At 43.2% G+C, this 25,175-nt stretch overlaps 1 protein-coding gene across 10 annotated transcripts in view; it reads left to right on the plus strand.

Moving 5' to 3' along the window:
• LOC144595271 (calcium/calmodulin-dependent protein kinase type II delta chain) overlaps window positions 1-25,175 on the plus strand; it is a 225,769-nt gene that overhangs the window by 57,667 nt on the left and 142,927 nt on the right. For all 10 annotated transcript variants that reach the window (XM_078402575.1, XM_078402623.1, XM_078402598.1 and 7 more), the window contains exon 3: window positions 1,425-1,484. In XM_078402575.1, the coding sequence (XP_078258701.1) occupies window positions 1,425-1,484 (60 nt within the window). The remainder of the gene's footprint in view (window positions 1-1,424; window positions 1,485-25,175) is intronic.

Here is a 25,175-nt window from a genome sequence, read left to right on the forward strand (position 1 = left end):
CAGTTTATCAGCTTCAGTGTACCAGCAACAGCTTGCCACTCGCTTCCTCTGCTGCTCCCTTGGCGTGCCAAGTCACCATCTTACTAATTTACAGAGATATGAATTAGGAGCAAGAGTGGACTCCACTGAATAAATGGATACTGATCTGATTACAACCATACTCTGCATTCTTGCTTACTAGACGTTACACTTTAGACACAAAAACCTGGAGTAACTCAGCGGGACAGGCAGCATCTCTGGAGAGAAGGAATGGGTGACATTGCGGGTCGAGACCTTTCTTCAGACGTAGTAACATTTTACCTTTGTTCATCAAGAATCTGCCTCAAGGACAATTCTGCTTCTACGAGCCTTTGCAGAGTAAATGACAAAGACTTTCAAGTTTCAGTAAAAAGAAAAATCCATTTTTGAGTTGATGACACCTAGTTTTTGATTCTCCCACAAGGGGAACCGTCCTTTTCACATCCACCCTATCAAAATCCTTCAGAATCTTGTATGTTTTGATTGGTCAGTGCCCTTGAGGAAGAAAGCTGTATCAAAGTAGCTAAACACTGGTGTAATCTTCTGGGTCAACCCTCTGGGTTGAGGATTACCTGCACTTTCTGGAGGTCAGAAGATAACTGCATGAATTATTCTACTGTGGTGTGGCTGTTGCACTCCAATTATCACCAATCTTGTCAGAGTCAGCTCTTGGTACGGTGACACGAAGATCCATGGAGAGTAATGGGAGAGTAGGAACTAGAATTTGTTCCATAAATTTGGAGTATGTATATTCGTGCACAAGTGCAAGTGCGAACATGTGCAGAGTTTCAGTTGTGCAACTCTATTTTGATGGCTATTATTTCGTATGAATTTGATATCCTGCTATTGTAAAATAGTTCAATCGTTAATCATATGCTCGTCGATAATATTGCCCATTGATCTGTTTATTTATTTTTCAGGATGTAGCACAAATTGTGCAAGTAAAAGAAAATGATTTCTATGTAATGTCAACTGTATTTAGTTTTATGTGCTTTCTTAATTAAGAAACCGGCTGAGCCAACATTTAGAACTGAAATGTTGACCATCCCCTTGCCTCCACAGATGCTGCCTGATCCAAGGAGTTTTTTTTACAGCAGTTTGTTTTTTGTGCACATTTAATGTTTGGGGACTGCACAAACGTCTATGGATTTTTTTTCCATTATCATGCACTGAGCTACACATTTGCCAGAAAAAGAAAATGTTTTAACTGGAGCCAATACTTTGGACACTTGACTATCCAAAAAGTTTGAATTTACATTTGTGATTTAGCAGTCAAGAGTGAGAAAAAATTGATCCATGTTAGTTGCAGGATTCCTTCATAAACTTTATTTTGATCACTATATTGCTCAGCATTGTGTTTTACATGAATTTAAATTAGCTTCTGTTTCTCTTTTTTTTAATGACAGATCACCAGAAGTTGGAGAGAGAGGCTCGGATTTGCCGACTGTTAAAACATACCAATATTGGTAAGAATGTTTTTCTTGTTGCTTTTGAACCTACATTTCCAACTAAACTGTTTACAATGCTTTTGATTTTCTTAAGATTTCTATAACAATACCAAGGACAAGCTACTTTGACTCCTATTTACTGAAAGTCCATAGGTTATTGTTTTAACAATAAATGAATGGTGTTTGGCAGCCTTTTTCCTGCACTGGTAATGTACTTTATTTTCGTAATAGTCAAGAGTATCTTGTGGGTTCTAGGTTCAGTTCCTGGCGTCAATAATATCAGCCGGTGACCAGGCATGGGTCCTGTGTTTCTTGACCAGGTTGAACAAAGGAATTCAGTCAGGGTAAATTATGGTATTGTTCTGTTTATTAAATCTATTATGTCCCAGACTTCAGTAAACAGAGAATAGTTTAAAATCTTCGACGCAGGATACTTAGAATTTAGAGGGTGGTGAATCTGTGAAATTCTTTGCCGCAGAAGGCTGTGGAGGCCAAGTCATTGGATATTTTTAAGGCAGAAATAGATAGATTCTTGATTAGCACTGGTGTCAGGGGTTATGAGGAGAAGGCGAGAGAATGGATTTCGGAGGGAACAATAGATCAGCCATGATTGATTGGCATAGAGTTGATGGGCCGATTGGCCTAATTCTGCTCCTATCACTTATGACATTATGACCTTAATTTGAGAAAGTGATGAACAAAGTGGAGGATAGCAGCATATCTCAGAAGAACGTACACTGCTGAAATGCACAGAAATGAGTGTGTAGCTGAACCAAGGATGGGCTGGAAGACCTTCTTCTGTAATGTACCTTTCTCTGATCCGAAGCCAACGTTCAAGCTCAAATTGTTGTGAAACACTCCTCTTGGATTTCAAATTGAAAGCTTCTATATTAAGGAGGTTTCAATAACAATGTTAGGTTTAAGCTGTTATGGAGCTTTGATCTATTAATAGTTACTTCCCACCCCTTTTAAAAGGAACGATTTTATTTAGGTGCTGTCTGGCGATGCTCTTTCTAGAAGGAGATGAGAGCCTAATAATTTAAATCTCACTGCATCCCAGGTGGCAGCTTAAACTCCTTTTTTTGAACATTGGAAAATGTTAATTTGAAGGAACCTTTGCTTAGTGCTATAATTACTGCAATCAGTATTTGCTGTGTAAAGGGAAAGGGAGATCAAAAGCTCAATCTATTGTAAATTATGTTAACATTGTTGTTTCTACCTAGCAATTCATGGGTAAAAGACTTTATCCATATTCTGATGCAACAAATAATATTTTTCCATATTCAAGTTTATGTAAGCATTGCAACTATTGATAGTTGGACCCATTTGTTTTTAGAACAGAGAACATAGAATAGTTCAACACAGGAACGGGCCCTTTGGCCCATAATGTTTGTGTGAACATGATGCATAGCTGAACTGATCTCATCTGCCTGCACATGATCCATACCCCTCAATTTCCTGCACTTCTATGTGCCTATCTAAATGCCTTGTACCCTTACGATCACATCTGCCCCCACCACCTGCCCTGGCAATGCATTCCAAGCCCCCCCACCCTCCGAGTAAAAAAAACTTGTTCGGCACATCTCCATTAAACTTTCCCCAATCACTTTATAGCTATGCCATCTAGTGTTAGACATTTCCCCCTTCTGAAAAAGGTTCTGACTGTCTACCCCATCTATGCCTCTCATAGTTCAATAGTCAATAGTCAATAGTCGTTTATTTGTTACATACACATAAATGTGTAGTAAAATGAAACATTACCCGCAGTTGAACAATAAGACCAATAAGATTAATCAATAAAAATGCAATAACACATACAATCACAACTAACACCAAACAAAAAGAAACATCCATCACAGTGAGTCTCCTCCAGTCCCTCCTCACTGTGATGGAAGGCCAGAATGTCTTTTTCTCTTCCCTGCCGTCTTGTCCCGCGGTCAGGCTGTTGGAGTTGCCACGTCGGGGCTCCCGATATTGAAGCCCCCACTGGGCGGTGAAAAAAAATCCCGCGGCCTATTTCAGGCCGCGCCGGACGGTGAAAGGTCCGCAGCGGGCCGACCCAAGCCCCGCGATTCGGGGCGGGCGAACACGTTGCCTCTGCCGCTGCCGGAGCTCCCGATGTCGGCCCCCATCCAGGGGCCTGCGGGCTTCCGACGTCCACGCGGCCCGCGCCGGAGCCTCCGGAGACGAGTCGCAGCCGTTCCCGCAGCATTCGCAGGCAGCCAGCGCCGCAGGTGGTGAGTCCGGACCGCGGGCTCTGCGAACCAGAGACCCAGGTGGTCCCAGGTGCATGGCCAGTGGTAGGCCGCAGCGGGAACGGAGACACGACACAGAAACAAAGGTCGCGTCTCCGTTCTGGAGAGAGAATGTTACAGTTACAGTTCCCGTTCCCCCCCCCCCCAAAACATAACATACAACACTACATCATATTAAAACTACAATTCAGACAAAAACAACAAAAAACACAAAAGACATTCTAGAGAAAACAATCCAAGTATCTCCAACCTCTCCCTGTAGCTGAAACCCTCTAATCCAGGCAGCATTTTGGTAAACTTTCTCTGCACCCTCTCAAGCCTTCAGATCTTTCCTGTAATAATGGCGGCGCTGCCCTAGCAGCTGCGGCTTACCTGCAGTCCGTTTGTCTTTGTGTTTTGTTGTTTTTTTTGGTCTTAATTGTAGTTTTTGTGGTTGTGTATTATGTGTGTGTGTGGGGGGGGAGGGGGGGACTGTAAAAATGTAGATGTGTCCCTTCCGAACGGAGACCCGACCTTTGTTTTCTGGGTCGGGTCTCCGTTCCTGCTGCGGCCTACCATCGGCCCAACTCCTGGAGCTGGCGGCCTCCAGGGCTCTGGTTCGCAGAGCCCGCGGACCGGACTCATCATCAGCGGAGCCGGCCGTCCTTGGAGGCTGCGGGAGCGGCTGCGACTCGCCTTAGGCTCGGGCCGCGTGGATGCCGACATCGGGAGCTCCGGCAGCGGCAGCGTGTTCGTCCGCCCCGGATCGCGGGGCTTGGGTCGGCCCGCAGCGGACATTTCACCGTCTGGCGCGGCCTGAAATAGGCCGCGGGATTTTTCTCTGCTGGGCGGGGGCTTCAATGTCGGGAGCCACGACCGCCCCGACGTGCAGCGGCAGCGGCAGCGTGTTCGCCCGCCCCGGATCGCGGGGCTTGGGTCGGCCCGCTGCGGACCTTTCACCGTCCGGCGCGGCCTGCAACGACACCAGCCTGACCGCGGGAGAAGACGGCAGAGGAAGGGAAAAGACATTCTGGCCTTCCATCACAGTGAGGAGGGGACTGGAGGAGACTCACTGTGATGAATGTTTCTTTTTTTTGTGTGTTGGTTGGGGTTGTGTAATTTGCTTGTTTTATTGCTTGTGTTATTGGACTGTGGGTGACTGAATTTCGTCCAAAAAACTTGTTTTTTTGGATGACAAATAAAGATATCTTGAATCTTGAATCTTGAATCTTAATGGAGCGGCCAGAACTGTGCACTATACTCCAAATATGGCCTAACCAAAGTCCTATAGAGCTGCATCATGACGTCCTGATTCTTGTAACCAATGTCCCTAGCAATGAAGGCAAGCATACCATATGCCTTCTTTGCCCCCCCCCCCCCCCCCCCCTATCTACAGTGCCCTCCATAATGTTTGGGACAAGGAAGACCTCCACAGCTGATGACAGAAGAATTCTCTCTATAATGAAGCAAAATCCCCAAACACCTGTCCGACAGATCAGAAACATTTCAGGAGTCGGGTGTGGATTTGTCAAAGACCACTGTCCGCAGAAGACTTCACGAACAGAAATACAAAGGCTACACTGCAAGATGCAAACCACTGGTTGGCTGCAAAAATAGAATGGCCAGGTTACAGTTTGCCAAGAAGTACTTAAAAGAGCAACCAACAGTTCTGGAAAAAGGTCTTGTGGACAGATGAGACGAAGATTAACTTATATCAGAATGATGTCAAGAGCAAAGTATGGAGGCGAGAAGGAACTGCCCAAAATCCAAAGCATACCACCTCATCTGTGAAACACAGTGATGGAGGTGTTATGGCCTGGGCATGTATGGCTGCTGAAGGTACTGGCTCACTTATCTTCATTGATGATACAACTGCTGATGGTAGTAGCATAATAAATTCTGAAGTGTATAGACACATCCTATCTGCTCAAGTTCAAACAAATGCCTCAAAACTCATTGGCCGGTGGTTCATTCTACAGCAAGACAATGTTCCCAAACATACTGCTAAAGCAACAAAGGAGTTGTTCAAAGCTAAAAAATGGTCAATTCTTGAGTGGCCAAGTCAATCACCCGATCTGAACCCAATTGAGCATGCCTTTTATATGCTGAAGAAAACTGAAGGGGACTAGCCCCCAAAACAAGCATAAGCTAAAGATGGCTGCAATACAGGCCTGGCAGAGCATCACCAGAGAAGACACCCAACAACTGGTGATGTCCATGAATTGCAGACTTCAAGCAGTCATTGCATGCAAAGGATATGCAACAAAATACTAAATATGACTACTTTCATTTACACGACATTGCTGTGTCCCAAACATTATGGTGTCCTGAAATGGGGAGACTATGTATAAGCACTGCTGTAATTTTTACATGGTGAAACCAAAATGTATAAAAATATCCTTTGTTAAAATCTGACAATGTGGGCTTTAACTACATGTGATTTTTTTCTATTACAAATCACAAATTGTGGAGTACAGAGGCAAGTAAATAAATGATGGATCTTTGTCCCAAACATTATGAAGGGCACTGTACTAGTGCTGCCACCTTCAGTCAGCTATGAACTTGAACTCCAAGATCCCTCTGCTGTTAAGGGTCTTGCCATTAAAAGTATACTCTCTCCTCGCACTCAACCTCCCAAAGTGCCACATCTTGCTATTGTTTGGGTTAAACTCCATCTGCCATTTATCTGCCCATTTCTGTAGCTGTTCTATATCCTGCTGTATCTTCTGATAGAATTCCTCATTGTCTGCACCTCCTCCCAATTTTGATGTCATAAGCAAACTTACTCACAAACCCTCATCTACATTTACGTTAATGTCATTTATATATAATACAAAGAGGACCAAGCACAGATCCCTGGGGAACTCCACAGGTCACAGATCTCCAACCAGAACCTTCCATCACAAACAAGCCCTTCGGCACAACTTGTCCGTGCCAATCAAGCTATCTATCTGAGCTCGTCCTGTTTGTCTGTGTTTCACCCATATCCCTCTAAACCTTTCTTATCCATGTACCTGCCTAAATGTATTTTAAACAGTGTAATTGTAACCTGTCTAAGGGTCACTACTCAAATTTGTATACTCTTGGGAGAAAAACTCCCAGCCTATCCAGCCCCACATTGTAAATTAAGCCCTCCAATCCCAGTAATATCTTGATGCATGTTCTCTGCACCCTTTTCAGCTTAATGACATCCTTCGTGTAGCTGTGTGGTCAGAAATGCGCCCAACACAGAAAGTGTCGTCTCGCCAGCAATTTGCACAGTTGTAAAATTACATCCCAAATCTGTGCACAATGCCCTGACTGATGAAGGCATCCATGCCTAATTCCACTTTCACCACCCTGTTTACCTTTGTGGCACTTTCAGGGAGCTATATACATATACCCCTAGATGTCTCTGTTCTACAACACTCTCCAGGGAACTCCTATTAACTGTGCTTGCCTTAGTTTAACTTACCAAAATGCAACGCCTCACACTTGTCAGAGTTAAATTCCATCTGCTATTCCTTGGCCTATTTCTCCAGTTCATCTATATCTTGTGTAATCTTAGATAACCACCTGCACTGTCTACGACTCCACCAACGTTGGTGTAATTCGTAAACTTATTAAGTATGTTAACAACATTGTCATTTAGATTGTTAATATAGATGACAAACAAGAGTGGACCTAGCACCGATCTCTGCTGCACAATACAGGTTACAGGCCTCCAATCTGAATAACAACTTACCATAACCACCCTTTGATTGCCTCTGCCAAGCCAGATTTTTATCCAGTAGACTCGCTCCATTCGGATTCATAGAGTCTTGGAAAGGCATGGGAATAGGCCATTCGGCCCAACTTGCCCATATGCCCAACATGCCCCATCCACACTAGTCCTCCCTGCCTGCATTTGGCCCATATCCCTCCAATCCTATCCTATTCATTAACCTGTCTAAATGTTTCTTAAACGTTGTGATAGTCCCTGTCTCAACTACCTCCTCTTGCAGCTCGTTTCATACATCCACCACCCTTTGTGTGAAAAAGTTACCCCTCAGATTCCTATTAAATCTTTTACCCCTCGCCTTAAACCTATGTCCTTTGTTCTCGATTTCCCTACTCTGGGCAAGAGATTTTGGGCATCTACCCAATCTATTCCTTTCATGACTTTATCTACTTCCGTAAGATTACCCCTCATCCTCATGGGACAGTGAAATGGCCGAATTAATGTGATCATGATGGTCATATGAGCAAAGCTGTATTAGTGCCAAGTGGGTGTCATATTGGGTCATCTGCAGTGAAGTGATGGGTCTTACAAGAAGCTAAGGGAAAGATATTTCTATGTTCTTTTACCTATGATTTTTAGTTTAAAATTTCATATTTGTGTGGAGAACACTACCCACCAGGACTGTACAGTGTTTCTCCAACAACAAACCCTGGGTCAACCCTGACATAAAGGATCTCCTTAAGGAGAAAAAGAGGGCCTTTAAGTCGGGAAGTAAGGAGGAGCTGAAGGCTGTGCAAAAGGAGCTGAGGAGGAAGATCAGAGAAGGGAAGAACAGCTACAGGAAGATGATGGAGGACCAGCTGCAGAGGAACAACATCAGTGGAGTCTGGAGAGGCCTCAAAACCATCTCTGGGTACAAGGAAGCCGACTCCCCGGGCCGTGGGGGACCAGAAGTGGGTGAACGATCTGAACCTTTTCTTAAACAGGTTTGATCAGTCATCTACTCCTCCCCCGGTCCAGTCACCCCTGCTGCAGCCCCCCTTGTCTGCACTTCCAGTACACTACCCCACCCCCCTCCCACAGCACTTGGGTCACAGTCACCACCCACTGCTTCTCTGCCCCCTGGTGAGACCATCAATGGATCCGCTGCAATTCGCCTACCAGACTCGCATCAGGGTGGAGGATGCCATCATCTACCTACGGAACAGAGCTCTTTCACACCTGGAGAAGTCGGATAGCACTGTGAGAATCATGTTTTTTGATTTCAACACCATCCAGCCGGGGCTTCTGGGGGGCAAGCTGGAGAGCACAGGAGTGGATCACCACCTCACATCCTGGATTCTGGACTACCTCACCAACCGACCACAGCATGTGAGGACAAAGGACTATGTCTCGGACATGGTGGTCTGCAGCACAGGGGTTCCACGGGGAACAGTGCTAGCTCCATTCTTGTTCACCCTGTACACTGCGGACTTCAGGCACAGCTCTGCCCACTACTATCTACAGATGTTCTCTAACGACTCTGCCACCGTCGGCCTCATCACGGGCGCCGATGACAGGGCATACAGAGAACTGATCAAGGAGTTTGTGGACTGGTGCCAGCGGAACCGCCTCCGGATCAACGCGGGGAAAACCACGGCGATGGTGGTAGATTTCCGCAGGCGCAGCCAGGTCCCCCTGACACCAGTGAACATCCAGGGAATGGACATCGAGAGGGTGTATTCTTATAAGTACCTGTGTGTCTACCTCAATAATAAATTGGACTGGACCGAAAACACCGATGCGCTATACAGAAAGGGCCAGAGCAGACTTTATCTGCTAAGGAGACTCAGGTCCTTTGGAGTGCAGGGGGCACTCCTAAGGACCTTCTACAACACGGTGGTTGCATCGGCCATCTTCTATGGAGTGGTCGGCTGGAGCAGCAGCATCTCAGCGGCGGAAGGGAAGAGACTTGACAAGCTGGTCAGGAAGGCCAGCTCTGTCCTGGGTTGCCCCCTCGACAATGCAGGTGGTGGGAGAAAGGCGGATGATGGCAAAGTTAACATCGCTGCTGGACAACGACTCCCACCCCATGCAGGACACTGTCACTGCACTGAGTAGCTCCTTCAGTGACAGACTCCTTCACCCCAAGTGCGTGAAGGAGAGATATAGGAGGTCCTTCCTTCCCGCTGCTGTGAGACTGCACAACCAGCACTGCTCCCAGCAGACGAGTCAACAATAACAGCTAAGAACACACAGAAAACTGATGACAATTTATGTATCTTTTATTTATAATGAATGATCTCTTGCTCTCTTGCTATCCACTTTGCCGCTGTAACACTGTAAATTTCCCCCGTGTGGGACGAATAAGGGAAAATATTATTATATTATTATTATTATTATTTATAGGAAGGTGTTATTCATTTGGAGCCATATCATGAAATTTAAAACTCTTAAAGTGTACAAAGTTTCATAAAAGCCAAATTAAGTCTTGTGTTTTGTGCAAAATTTACGCTTTTTTTTTAAAGCACTCAAAGGTGTTACTTTCTTCAAATTCCATTTTATGTTTCAAATTCAGATTACTAACGCATCTCTTGTCACACTGCCACTTGATATTTCAGCTCAGTTCATTATATGAACCTGGGGCCTTGCTTCCCATGTGACTTACTCCTATCATGTACCAGAGATCTCTTTTTTCCCTTTTATCTATCTTCCCTTCAGGCTGAAATCTTTCTCCTTGACTAGTTTCTTGACTTTTAATAGCCTTTGTCAATTGAACAAGGTTTTTGCACTTTAATGACTTTTGAGTCTGAAGAGATGACAAATGTATTCAAAGTGGGCAGGTCATTTCAACTCATCTAAAACCAGTTTTTGCCTAATGGCTATGATCTCAGTGGAATGCTATGTGCTTTCTTGTATTTTAGATTGTACAGTGAACAGACATGAATTATGTAATGGCAGTAGTTGGGTTTGGGATGGCCCCTCCCCCCCCCACTCACCCACTCCAACCCCCCTTATCCCCCCCTCCCCCCCATTCATCAACTCAATCCACCCTGAACCCCCCTTCTCCCTCCCCTCCCCCACTCACTCACTCCATCCCTCCCTAACCCCCCTTATCACCCCCCCCTCTCTCAGCTGCGCCCGCAGGACCCCCTGTAGCAGAGATTTGCACCCAACACCTGTCTAGTATTTTATAGAACTCATGGTGCCTTGGGAGAACTTAGTGGATGAGGCTTATGAAAGGAAAATTCTTAGATTTGTAGATTTAGCGACAAAAGTTGAGCATCGAGGATGCTGAGCAAGAGTACGTCCAGTAGAGGTGGGTTGTAGAGGTTTCACGTCGCTATTTGGAGAGATAGGAATTTGCGGACAGAGTTTGCGTCGGGCCCCAAAGGAGATGTCAGAGGCTGCAGAGCAAGGCAGTAGGTGGATTTGGTGGAGAAGAAAGAGTGTCAGTTGGTGACAGAAAGAAAATTTATAATGTCCAGTAAATGTATTTTTTGGTAAGTACATTCTGTGTAAGTGTAACCCAGTTTTGCATGTGACGGTGATATCATGTGATGGCACTATCATTGTTTTATGATGGGTTAGGATAAGTGTAAGACAGGATGTGAGCGTTTAGCACTTGTTTGAGTGAATTCATCGTCTGTAGTTTCCTTTATTTAGTAGATACTGGTAGCATAGGTGGTGAGAGCAGGTATTGAGAGGGGGTGGTTTTGGGACTCAAAACTAACTGTTGAGCCTTCCTGAGGTGTCGTGGGCCTAACTCAACGAAACACCAGTAAAGGGAGGTGCTTACTTGATAACTCCAATGATATACTGGCATCTACATGATTAGTTTTTATGTGTTTGTTAACATGTAGATAACTTATTTTTGCATATGGAGTTAATCATTGTCCTATAGCTTAAGTGTGTATAAGAAGTTTAGATGCTACTTTGTCTTTGAGCTTGGTTGAACACTTATCCTGGTGTTATAACACAAGTACGTGTTTTATTAGTAATTTCATATTTATTCCTCTGAATCCATTGACTATCTGGGGGCCTAAAGTACAATCCTAACAAAGTGAACATCCCTTTCATATTTCTCAGCTTCACCCACAAAACCTCACTGGATGATACTTCAGTAATGTCTTTTCGGGCTACTGTCATGATGTTCTCCTTCACCAAAAATTTAACCACTCTCCTCTTTTACCTCACCTCTATCTCACCTGTACCCTGGAATATTACGCTGCCGCTCCTTTCCGCCCCATAGCTGTATTTCTGCAATGGCTGTATCGTCCCAACAACATTTAAAATTCAAATATTAAATTTAATTAAAATTTAAAATTTTACATCTAAAATTCTTAAGTGATTGGACAGGCTAGGTGCAGGAAAAAATATTTCCCATGTAGGGTGAGTCCTGCTCCTGCACCTATTTTCTATGTTTCTAACATTTACCTATCCACACCCTGAGTTTCTGTCAAGTCTCTCGCATTGAAATAAGTGACATTTAATCTAACAGTTCTTCCTCATTCCCTGCTATGTTGCTGCATGTCCTGTCTGCTGTACTTGCTGTCATTGACATATATATCGACCTCAGCCTCCCACTTGCCACCCATTTGCCTCACTATTGCTTTCGGTCCTGTCTGTTGTCTCTTGTCTGAGATTTGAAACCCTCCTGAATAGATATTTCTGAATGAACCACTTCTGACTTGCTTCTTAAAGTTATTTGGTAGAAACTTGAAAGATAGTCATTTGAGAATTCTAGTTTATTTTAGAGATACAGCACAGAAACAGGCCCACCAAGTCCGCACCGATCAGTGATTTCCATATGCTAACGCTATCCTACACACTAGGGACAATTTACAATTTTACCGAAACCAATTAACCTAGAAACCTGTACGTCTTTAGTGTGGGAGGAAACCAGAACACCCAGAGAAAACCCACTCAGGTCGTGGGGAGAACATACAAACTCCGTACAGACAGTACTTTTAGTCAGGATCGAACCCGGATCTCTGGCACTGTAAGGCAGCAGCTCTACCTCTGCCCCACAGTGCCGCCCCTTAAGTTATAATATAATTCCACCTATAGTTCATATCTGGCACCAAACAAAAAACTTGATTTACATTGAATACTGTAAAATGAATATTTATCCTTATATGATTGCCTGTGTGCTTTTGACTTTACTGTATTTCTCATCGGTAAAATAATCTTAAATGCATAATTGGCTATAAAACACTTGTTTGTATTAAGCAGTTTAGTATGCCTAGAGCGTGGGTGAAAACACGGTACATTTCTGAAAGGATAACAAAGGGGGGAGCACTTCAAACTGTGAATTGAGCTCTCAGATCAGTGTGGTTGCCATGGAGACGGCAGCAGCTGGTGTTCAGGAAGTTCTTTTCATAAATGTGTTTCAGGCAGACAAAATGTGGAAAATATACCTTCTGTTCATTACACACTGAAGCCTGTCCTCTCATAAAGGGATTTGGTGAAACTGTTGAGTGGGTGGAAAGACAGTCTAGGGGATTTCCTGATAATTCCTTGACACCAAGAAACGACCATAATTTTTGATGTAACAACATGTAACAGCAATGAATGTGTATTGTTGAATAGAACAGGGCAGAATCAACTTGATAATTGGCAAGTCAATTTTTACACCAGGCGTCTCTCACTTTTTTTAAGAATTTAAGAAATAGGAGCAGTAATAACCCCTCTGTGACCCTCTGACATTAAGGATCATGGCTGACCTTCTACTTCAGCACTGTTTTCCAACATTATCGCCAACTCGGAGGCACGAGACTGCAAATGCTGGAATCATGAGCAAAAAACAAACTGCTCAAGGAACTCAGTGGGTCAGGCAGCATGGAATGTTGCAATGGAATATGTTGTCAAGTCAAGTCAAGTCAATTTTATTTGTATAGCACATTTAAAACAACCCACGTTGACCAAAGTGCTGTACATCTGATTAGGTACTAAGGAAAAAAATGAAACATACAGTAGCACGCAAACAGTTCACAGCGCCTCCTCAATGAGCCTCAAACGCTAGGGAGTAGAAATAGGTTTTGAGCCTGGACTTAAAGGAGTCGATGGAGGGGGCAGTTCTGATGGGGAGAGGGATGCTGTTCCACAGTCTAGGAGCTGCAACCGCAAAAGCGCGGTCACCCCTGAGCTTAAGCCTAGACCGCGGGATAGTGAGTAGCCCCAAGTCGGACGACCTGAGGGACCTGGAGTTAGAGAGGGGGGTTAGAAGATTTTTGATGTAGGAGGGGGAATGTCCATTTAGGGCTTTATACGTGAATAGGAGGAGCTTGAAGTTGATTCTGTACCGTACAGGGAGCCAGTGGAGAGAGGCCAGAATCGGGGTGATGTGGTCCCTTTTACGGGTACCCGTCAGGAGTCTCGCTGCGGCGTTTTGGACCAGTTGCAGGCGGGACAGGGAAGATTGGCTGATCCCAGTGTATAGGGAGTTGCAGTAGTCTAGGCGGGAGGAAATGAAAGCGTGAATGATTTTTTCTGTGTCGTCGAATTGGAGGAAAGGTTTGATTTTAGCTATGGTTCGAAGTTGGAAGAAGCTGGCTTTTACCACAGCGTTGACTTGCTTATCAAATTTTAATGCAGAGTCAAATATCATGCCGAGGTTTTTGACATGCGGTTTGACTAGGCAGGATAGACTTCCAAGACTGCCTGTTATCGATTTGATGGAGTCGGGGGGGCCGAATAGGATGACCTCAGACTTGCTTTCATTTAATGCCAGCTTTTTATTATTGCCAGCTTTTTGTGTCTATCTTTGGTTTAAACCAGCAATTGCAGTTCCTTCCTACACACTAAACTTGGTGGTTTGTGCTGCCTTCTGCCCGACGGACTGCAACACAGAAGCTGAAAGCAGTCTTGTTCTGGAGAGCAAGCTTATAGTTTTGCACCTGCAATGCACTCTTCTTCCACTGCCTTTGATATGTCCACATCTCAAACTGAGTCCTTGAAACCATGTAGTTAATTAAATTCCATCTATTCCAGAGATGCTGCCTGTCCCGCTGAGTTACTCCAGCAATTTGTGCCTATAATCAAATTGACTGATCTGTAATCGCTGATGATGAGGACCTCAGAACAGAGATAGAACATCCACTTAGTATATCTAGTTGAACACTGTTGTAAATGCTTCAGGCTCATGTTTGATGTTCACATTCTGGACCCTGCCAACATTTATGATGTGGATATTTTTGGAGCTGCCTTCTCCAGTTAGTTGTATAATTCTTCACCATGATTCAGGATCAGATGTGGCAGGATCGTATGTCCATTGATCCATTGTAAATGGGATAACTTGGCTTTGCCCATAATATGTTGCCTCTGGTGTTTCACAGACATGTAATCCTTTCTTCTTCTTCACCAGCTTGGGGACTCTGTTTTCCATGCAGCCGTAAATGTCCCCATCTGCCTCTTCATTGAACAGGGTTAATTTCTAGGCTTGATGAATTTACGACTACAATTTTCTTCATTTGTAGCTGGCACGGACATGGTGGATTTAATGTTTTCCTTCCAAACATGTATCTAATGTGTTTTCGGAGGAGTTTATGATGATTCCCGTGGATGTGATGAGGTTACTGACCTGTAACACAGGAGAATTCCCAATTTGGATTTGGCTTACAACGCAGTGATAGCGGAATGTGCCCATACAGTTTTAACTGTATAGGTTGCATGAAGTTGATAATGGAAAGAGGAGAGAAACTAGTTGCTACGTACAAATCTTTTATCGAACCATGACATTGTGGATGATACCTGATTTTCTTCTGATTGGTCTTCACACATTGTTCACACATTGCTGAATTCTCCTCCAGGGGAAAAATAAGGTTGGTTGGACAAATTTTGACCTGGTTGTGATGTAAACCCATATTCCTGGGCTGGGAACCTTGTCACAGATAAGACAGTTTCTGCTGTTATTGCTGACTAGAATAGGGGAACGTGTTTAAAGGTAGGAGCACTTTGTAGAGTTTGACGTAATTGGGTTGAGATCTTGGATGGCCATTGTTCAAGGATCACTTTAAGGGCACCTATAATGTTTATCTTCTTCCCAACAGTGAAATTGTGTTTTACGATCTGATACAAATTAGTCCCTTGAGTTAGTGATGAGAGCTGCAGAGAGTAATTAAATATGTGGCTTTGAATGTTTGAAATCAAGTTGTAATTTGGAAGGAAGAGCAGCAAAAAAGTGGCCAAACAACCAGATCATTCCCATGCTGTGCTATTGTATTGGGGAATGGGTTCCGACGCAAGTGAATGAACTGTTAAGGAAAGAGTGAAGAAAACAAGGGCGGCACAGTGGCGTAGCGGTAGAGCAAATGCCTGACAGTGCCAGAGATGGCCCATCAAATCCATGCCGACCAGCGATCCCCATCCACCAACAGGTACAGCACACTTTGGGCGGCATGGTGGTGCAGCAGTCGAGTTGCTGCCTTACAGCGCCAGAGACCAATTTCGATCCTGACTACGGAATTTGTACGTTCTCCCCATGACTTGCGTGGGTTTTCTCCAGGATCTCTGGTTTCTTCCCACACTCCATAGATGCACAGGTTTGTAGGTTGATTGGCTTGGTATAATTGTAAATGGTCCCAAGTGTGTGTAAGTGTGCACGGATCGCTGGTCAGCGCGGACTTTGAGGGCCGAAGGGCCTGTTTCCGCGCTGTCTCTCTAAACTAAACTAACACTATCCTACACACTCCGTACAGACAGCACACGAAGCAAGGATCAAACCCGGGTCTCTGGCACTGTAAGGCAACAATTCTACCGCTGCGCCATTGTGCCACCTATTGTCAGAATAACTTAGAAAGCATTGTTCTCTGCTGTAGTAACAAAACCAGTAGTATAACCGCTAATGCAAAATATATGACAAAAGAGGCAGTAACAATGTAATCTTTGAGAAATGTGTTTTTTCTCTTGCTTATAATGATAACAGTCCATTACCAAAATATAAAAGTACAGAGACTATGCACGATTTTTGCAGCTTTTTAACAGCTAAACTAGTTGTCAGACAATTTGCGTGAGACTTATATTTGTAAGGTTGGAGACATTAATTGAAGACGTTCTTGTAGAACAATCTGCTGAAAGTATCATCTTATATACTAAAACTCTTGTTTGTTTGTTCCTGAACTACAACCAAAACAGTACACTATAGTGTGACAATTTTAGGCCCACCTTACTCACCGCCGTCCCTTTGGTGCTAATGGAAGAAGTTTAATTGAAATTGGTGTTATATTTTTTAAGTTATTCACATTTTAATGTTTAAATCTATCTCCTAGGGAGGGAGGGGGGGGGAGGGAGGATAAGGGGGATGGAGTGGGGGGAAGGAGGGGGTGGACGGAGGAGGGAGGGGAGCGTGGGGGAGGGAGGGGGTGGGGGAGGGAGGGGAGGAGGCAGGGAGGGGGGATGGGAGGGGGCAGGGGGAGGAAGAGGGGTGGAGGCAGGGTGGGTGGAGGAGGGTGGATAAGGGGGTTCAGGGAGATGGAGTGGGGGGGAGGGGGGAGGGAGAGGGGAGGGGGAGGTAGGGGTAGGAGGGGAGGAGAAGGTGCTGCACCAATGCAGGAGAGGTTTGGGCTCAACGGGTCCATGGTCTAGTAATATATAATGGGTAGATGATCAGTCTGTGCATAAGGTTTGGCATACCCTGGGTTACTAATTTAAGACACATGGTCCATTCTAAAAGATACAGTACATTTAGATTTAATGTCCATTTACTTTGCTTTGAAAGAGGACTTTGTATCCAGTGGAAAATACTTCATATCCAATAATTGTTAAAATGGTAAATGGTAGGATCTCTGGCATTTGCTCAAATCCAGTTCAAACTTGTTGGAAAAGTCTCCTCAGGAACATAAGCAAAGCCAATAACCAGAGTTTTAATTTCTAACAGTATTACATTACACACACAAAGCAAATAATTTGCATGCTAATGTTAGTTATTCATAACCAAGAGCTGTTCTGTTCCAACAGGTGGTTCGATGAAATGTATTGTCTGTTATGGGATCAATTTAACTTTAGAAGAAATTGGATACACTTCTAACTGAGCTATTGCCAAATGTAGTTAATGTCATGATAACTACTCTTTCAAAATACAAATTGTTCTTGAGCAATTAGTTTGTTGGGGGAATAAGCACATGAAGAAATTCAGGCAAATATAGCAGTCTCATGTGTCGGAAAGAACTGCAGATGCTGGTTTAAATCGAAGGTAGACACAAAATGCTGGAGTAACTCAGCGGGACAGGCATCATCTCTGGACACGATATTAGTGCAAAAATACACGTTTGCAAGTAAGTACGATCGTGCAGGAGGATTGAATAATATTGTATAAAAGGCTATATTATAGACAGCTAAATCTGCACCTGGAACATTATTAATTACCCTACCTTTGGCATATTGGGTTCAAAGAAATTCAAAATAATAGAATTAGCACACAGCTTGTTGGAGAGAATGGAGCAGCACAGTATTGTAGCCAATAGAGCTCCTGCTTCACAGTTCCAATGACCCCAGTTCAACCCTGACTTCTGTGTGAAGTTTGTATGTACTCCCAGTGATTGCAGATGTTTTCACTGGATGTTCCAGTTTCCTTCCACCAAAAAAATATGGATTGGTAAATTAATTTGCCATTGTAAATTGCCCCTATTGTGTAGGTGAGCGGTAGAAACTGCAGATGCTGGTTTACAAAAAAGACACAAAGTGCTGGAGTAACTCAGGGGATCAGGCAACATCTCAGGAGAACACGGATAGACAATGTTTTGAGTCAAGGCCCTTCTTCAGACTGATTGCAGTAAGGGGCACAAACCTAGAAGAGAGGTGGGGGCAGGACTAAGCCTGCAAGTGATAGGTGAAAACAAGGAACTGCAGATGCTCGTTTACAAAAAAGAACACAAAGTGCTGGAATAACTCAGCGTTCAGGCAGCATCTCTGGAGAACATGGATAGGTGATATTTTGGGTTGGGAGGATGAGGTGCTGTTCTTCTAGTTTGCATGTGTTATTATTATTATTATGTGTTCTCACTCAGGCAATGGAGACCTGTATTTCCCTTTCATCCCATCTCCCCCCTATCCCCTTCCATCCATATTCCTCCATCCAGCTTTACATGTCACACCTCCACTTTCCTTATCTGACACCTTTTGTGTCTTTTTCACTTCTAGCCTTTGTCACTTTATCTTCTCATCTGCCAATCACCTCCACCCCCCCCCCCCCCCAATCTATCACATCAGGCTGTACCCACCACCACCTCTCTTCTCCAGCTTTCTCCCCCCACTCCATCAGCCTGAAGAATGGATCAGACCTGAAACATTGTCTGTCCGTTCGCACCACAGATGTTGCCTGATCCGCTGAGTTTCCCCAGACTTTTTTGATCAAGACTCTAGCATCTGCAGTGTCTTGTGACACTAATTCTCTAACTAGCCTCAGAGCTGTACATGCATTTGTCCATGGCAGTGTGGGGTTAGAGTGACCAATTGACAGTACTATTGGAAACAAAGTCCCATCTTCAAATGAAAGATACTGGTTATTGTGGTCTTTTGCCCTGTTGTCTGGCTAACTGGGATCAGTTCAGAATGGATCTCGCTGGTCAAAGTTTTGCATTGTGTGCAATAACATTTCACTGTGCCGTACATGTGACAATAAAGTATCATTGATTGAATGATTGATTGATTGATTGATTGATTGAAAGGAAGCATCCATCAGCAACGATGGCAGGATTGTGCTCTGTAATCTCAAGGTCCGGATATCCCTCATTCACCCATTAGCATTAAACCAAGGGATCAAACCTGGTTCAGTGCAAATCCTGTGCAGCGCTAGGTGTGACTTAAAATAAGGCGCCAATCTGGTGAAGCTTCAACAGCAGGCTTTCTGTGCGCTAAGCAGCAGAAACATCACTTTAAAAAAAAATCTTGTTATTGATCAGGTGCAGTTGAGGGCTCAATGATGGTTATAACCTTGTGTTATATGGTGCTCAAATGCCATTGAGTGATGCAGCGTGGAAGCAGGCCCTTCAGCCAAATTTGTCCATGCCGATAAAGATGCCCCTTCTACGCTAGTCCCACCTGCACACGGGATGTGTGGGCCAATATCTTTTTTACACAGAGCTAGTGAGTGCCTAAAACATGCTGCCTCGCTCGGGTTATGTGATCAGATTTATTATAGACTTTAGAGGTACAGCCTTTCAGCCCATCGAGTTGTGCCGACCAGTGATCACCCCGTACACTAGCACTATCCTGCACATTAGGGACAGTTTATAATTTTAGCAAAGCCAATTAACCTCCGAACCTGTGCGTCTTTGGAGATAATCTGTAATCCTGGAACACCAGTGAAGCAACTGCTCCGGTGTATTTTAAACATGATATATATTTGGATGACAAATCTGGTATGAAAAAGAGACAAAAGTAACTGCCTTTTTTTATTGTTAGTTTGCCACTCATCCTGATTAGATGCAAAATAACCAATGTTTATTGCAGTAACTTGGAAACTTAGTTACAATGATTTAGAAAGCTTTGCTTGTTAAAGATATATTAAACGTCCAATAAAAAGAATTGTGCTTTGTTCAGATTGCATGAATATGAAGTACCTGTTTTCCACATGATTTAATCCTTCATAATATTGGGTTTAACTGTTCCACGCACATATAGTCTGAATGTGTCTGGACACTTCGTCGCACGGAATAAGAAGGGTCCCTACCCGAAACGTCACCTATTCATGTTCGTGAGAGATGTTGCTTGACCTGTTGAGGTTCCCCTGCAATTTTTGTCTTTTGTCTTTGTAAACCAGCATCTGCAGTTCCTTCTGAGGCCGTGAAAGAGTACACTTGTTGATAAAGATTTATAACCAATTGTAATTAACAGCTGTTTCTGATGCTGTTTACCAAGGAGGGGTAAACATAAATTTGGAGGGATCAAAGTATCTTTTTGTATTATGTGACATCATTGTTTATAGTAGACTATTAAGAAAAATAAATATATTATTGCACTGGTGTCTAGCAGGAAAGTATACCAAGGAAAAGATATGTTTTTCAAAAACTTCCACGTAGAACCGCATTCTGCTGCATCGTTCATTAATAACATTTACGATCACATTGGTTACTATGGAAAACTAATCTTGTCATATCAGTATCTCTAAGATTAAAGTGGTACAAGTATAACAAATGGTTTGAGTTAATAGCCGGTACTGCAACGTGGTTGTAGAGGGCTTAAGGTTGCAGATTAAATATTTTGGGATTCTAGTCTTTACAAAAAGCTTTCCATTTTGATTATCTCTGTCAAATAAAAGAAATATTGCAGGTGTCCCTTTAGATAGAGGTCAGGATAAAGACAGTAAAGTGAAAGAATCCGAGCTTGCAACAAGATGAGGTATTGGTTTGGATGAAGCTCGAAGTCAACAAGGGCCGAGAACATTGATGAGAGTAGTTTATGGGCTCTGTAGTGTTTGAAGTGTATTATGGAGTATAAATTATGAAATTAAAGTAGAATATAACAAGTAAAATAGGGCAATCATGGAAACATTAACCTTGATAAAAGATTCCACATTAATAGCATGCAAGATAAGGGCCTGTCACAGTTATGCGATTATTAAGGTGACTGCCGGCAACTGTCAAAGTCATAGCAGATCACCAAAATTTTCTTTTACCCAACGACAATGACCACAACAATGCCGAGTCAGCTCGATACAAGTTACTTTTTTTGTGAAACTAGCACCTGGCTAAGAGATTACACCGTCTTCGGAAACATTGCAAAATTCCCACGCTTACCTGACCGTCATACTGTCGCGTCCAATCTACCTGTCAAATGTTCTGACGGTAAATAAATTGGTTAAACAAAACTATCTTCTGGTATCTTCAAATGCCTTTCCTTAATTTAATATTACGTGCTTCTAAATGCATCTGCGACAATCTAACAAACCTGGGAACAACATGCGACAGCGCCCGCAATAAGCTACGATACCTGGCGACAAGCCAGCTGTCGCCAAGAAATTTATTTCTGGAAAATCTTTCCGCGACGTTCCGAGATTCGCTACGATTCATTGAAGACTCCTCACGATCATGCCCGCGACACCCTGGCGAACGTTCGGCGACAGCCTAGTCGCCAGCAATCGCCTTAAAATCGCCTAAGTGGGACAGGCCCTTTAGTTTTCTCTATCAATATAGTGAACAACCAACAATCAAACTGGTTGATTTGGGCGAAGTATTGTTCAATGCAACAAGTTTAACAATAAGCTCATAATAAGTAGAGAAGCCTTGACAATATTGATGATAATATAATGACATTGTGTTTTGTAACTTTAATTAACTCAGTTGTATAACGCAAGAATTTTAGAGTGGAGTAAGGCGTACAACGTAGGCAGGATGGTAGACGGTGGTTTAAAAGCTAGATTAAAGTATTTAATGACTGGTAAGCAATAGCAAACATATAAAGAAATAATCAATAACTTGCAATGAAATACAATAACAACTCCATCAGAAAACTGTTGTAAAAGCGCATAAAAAATTAAAAGTAGCATTACATTACAGGGTTTAAAATATTGCTATAAATAATAAGACTGAGGAATAGAAGGAAAAACACATTAGAAGTGATGTAAATAACATATGAAAGTGTAACATTTGCTAAGCTGATTATGGGTTACTTATTTAGAAGAAAGACAAAGTACTATTTTGGTTGACAACATAACTGCACCATAAATTCTATAAATTTAAATCAGTTTACATGTCCAATGCAACTAAATAAACTTTGCCAGTGCATTATAGAACATTTCATTACCATTCTCAGTTCTGATGTCAAGACCCAAAATAGTTCTATGGCAAAGTATGAACCTGCTGCGATTTGCAGTTCAGAACCAATATCCTACCTGCCACATACATTACAGACACAAATTAAGCCTTAACCAGGCCAGCTACTATATCCACTGCGGCAATAGAGGAATAAATATGCCAGGTAACACAAACCTAAAACCATTTCAATCATCCTATACCAACATAACAAATAGTCTGGAGTAACCTTGGGCCATTATTATGAAGAGAAAAAGATTTGTTTGGAAGGTGAATTGTGGCATAAACCAAAGGCATTGGGACTTTCCCCAGCAGCTGCAGAATTGCTCCTTGACCAGAGAGGAAGGGGGAATGAAAAATCACCAATGTGTTTGTACCCAGAATGAATGCTGAGGCTGACCTTCACCTGTCTTCAGCAAAATGTCTGCAGTTCCCTGGTACATGCACTTCTTCGGCACTGCCCAGTGATAAGTCTTAAATGCTGGTGTTAGACTGAAAGGTAATTTGTGCTCATAATTTCTGTTTAGTAACATATGCATGCATAATATTCCAATTTTTATAATTTTATTCTTTACTTTTCCCATGGTTAGCAAACCTTCAATCATATTGAGTAGTTGAAACTATATTTGATTCCCCTGTATTCCCTGAGGTAGCTGGCCTGGTTATTGTATGATAATAAGCCTCGCTCTCTTTTGTTTTGTTCCTTGGGAACGGAGTTTGCATATTTTTGATAATTTTACAATCCATTCTGATTGGGGTGCTTAATATTTCAAAGTACTTGGCTCAACCAATGTCGTACATTGTCAGAAGTAAAGAAGGTAAATTGAATGAGATGACAGGAATAATGTCACAAAGTAGCTGATGGGTATCTGTAATCCCATGCAAGGTAGAATCTCTGCAGCAAACAGCTGTTCAAAATGTAGTTTGAATTTGCCCAGAATTTTAATTTATTTAAATAGTGTTAATTTACCATTGACTTTTCCCGTGCATTATTCAGTAAATAAAACTGACCTACTGGAGGGGACTAAAGACTTGATTTAAATCAGCAGCAATGCTAAGACATACTTGCATCACAATAAGTTGCCATGTAACAGGGAAGTACGATGCTGACAGATGTCTGCAGTCTGAGGTTTAGAGGCCATGATTATGTGTGCGATCACCAAGGATAGACATGAGGTTGCTTTGTTGAAGTAATGACTAATTCTAGCAAAGAGCTGTCATTAATTTTTATTCACGCTCACTTAAAGCTAAGACTACATATTTCATTCAGTGACTCATCCTTAAAAATAAAGTGCACATTTTAATAGTTATTAATGATAATTTTGGAATACAAGAGTGATATTCTGGAATACAAGAGTGACACTCAGTTCAGAATCCAGAAGCATTTAATACATGTGTAGGAAGGAACTGCAGATGCTGGTTTAAACCAAAACTGGACACAAAATGCTGGAGTAACTCAGCGGGACAGGCAGCATCTCTGAAGAGAAAGAATGGGTGATATTTCGGGTCGAGACATCACTCATTCCTTTTCTCCAGAGATGCTGCCTGTCCCGCTGAGTTACTCCAGCATTTTGGGTCTACTTTAGAACAAATTAATGAAAGATATGCAAAAAAGTAACGATGATAAAGAAAACAGGCCGATAAAGAAAACGATGATAAAGAAAATGATGATAAAAGAAAAAAGTAACGATGATAAAGAAAATAAAGAAAACTAGGTGAGAACAAGAAGCTGGTGCGACTTGGGTGAGGGAGGGATGGAAAGAAAGGGAATGCCGGGGATATTTGAAGTTAGAGAAATCAATATTCATACGCCTGGGTTGTAAGCTGCCCAAGCAAAATATGAGATGTTGTTCCTCCAATTTGCGTTTAGCCTCACTCTGACAATGGAGTAGGCGTAGGATAGAAAGGTCACTGTGGGAATGGGAAAAGGAATTAAAGTGTTTGGCAACCGGGAGATCAGGTAGGTCCAGGCGGACTGAGCGAAGGTATTCAACGAAACATTCGATCAGTCTACGTTTGGTCTTGCTGATGTATAAGAGTCTTCATCTTGAACAATGGATACAGCCGATGAGGTTGGAGGAGGCGCATGGGAACCTCTGCCTAACCTGAAAGAACTATCAGGATCCCTGGACAGAGTCAAGGGAGGAGGTATAGGGACAGGTGTTGCATTGCCTGCGGTTGCAGGGGAAGGTATCTGGGGAGGGGGTGGTTTGGGTGGGAAAGGATGAGTTAACCAGGAAAGTGCAGAGGGAACGGTCTCTGCGGAAGGCGGAAAGGGATGGAGATGGGAAGATGCGAATCGTGGTGGGATCTCGTTGGAGGTGGCGAAAATATCGGAGAATGGGAGTGGCACGGTGGCGCAGCGGTAGAGTTGCTGCCTTACAGCACTTGCTTCACCGGTGACATGGGCTCGATCCCAATTATGGGTGCTGTCTGTATGGAGTTTGTACATTCTCCCCGTGACCGTATGGATTTTCTCCAAGATCTTCAGTTTTCTCCCACACTCCAAAGGACGTACATGTCTGTAGGTTAATTACCTTGGTGTATGTGCAAATTGCCCCCAGTGTGTGTAGGATACTGTTAACGTGCGGGGATCGCTGGTTGGCGTGGACTCATTGGGCTGAAGGGTCTGTTTCCGTGCTGTATCTCTAAACTAAATTAAGTTTTGTATCTGACTGCTGATGGGGTGAAAGGTTAGCACCAGGGGGACTCTGTCTCTGTTGCGACTAGGGGGAAGGAGAGCAAGGGCGGAGCTGCAGGGTACCGAGGAGACATGAGGGCCTCATCTATGATGGAAGAGGGGAGCCCCCATTCTCTAAAGGTGTGGAATGATGTCAGAGGTCATGAGCAGAACAGTTGCCATACTAGGCTAAGATGAATCCCATCAGAATACTTTCCATTGTGCATCCATAGAAGCTCAAAATAATTTTTGTGGACATCTCAAATGTTCTCAGACACCAAATATTGTAAATATGCTGATGTCTTTTCTTGATCACCACATCAGTGTGAAGGGACTAGGTTAAGTTACTGATGATATGGATTCTTA

The sequence above is a fragment of the Rhinoraja longicauda genome, chromosome 1 (assembly GCF_053455715.1).
Source record: "Rhinoraja longicauda isolate Sanriku21f chromosome 1, sRhiLon1.1, whole genome shotgun sequence".
Taxonomy (NCBI): domain Eukaryota; kingdom Metazoa; phylum Chordata; class Chondrichthyes; order Rajiformes; family Arhynchobatidae; genus Rhinoraja; species Rhinoraja longicauda.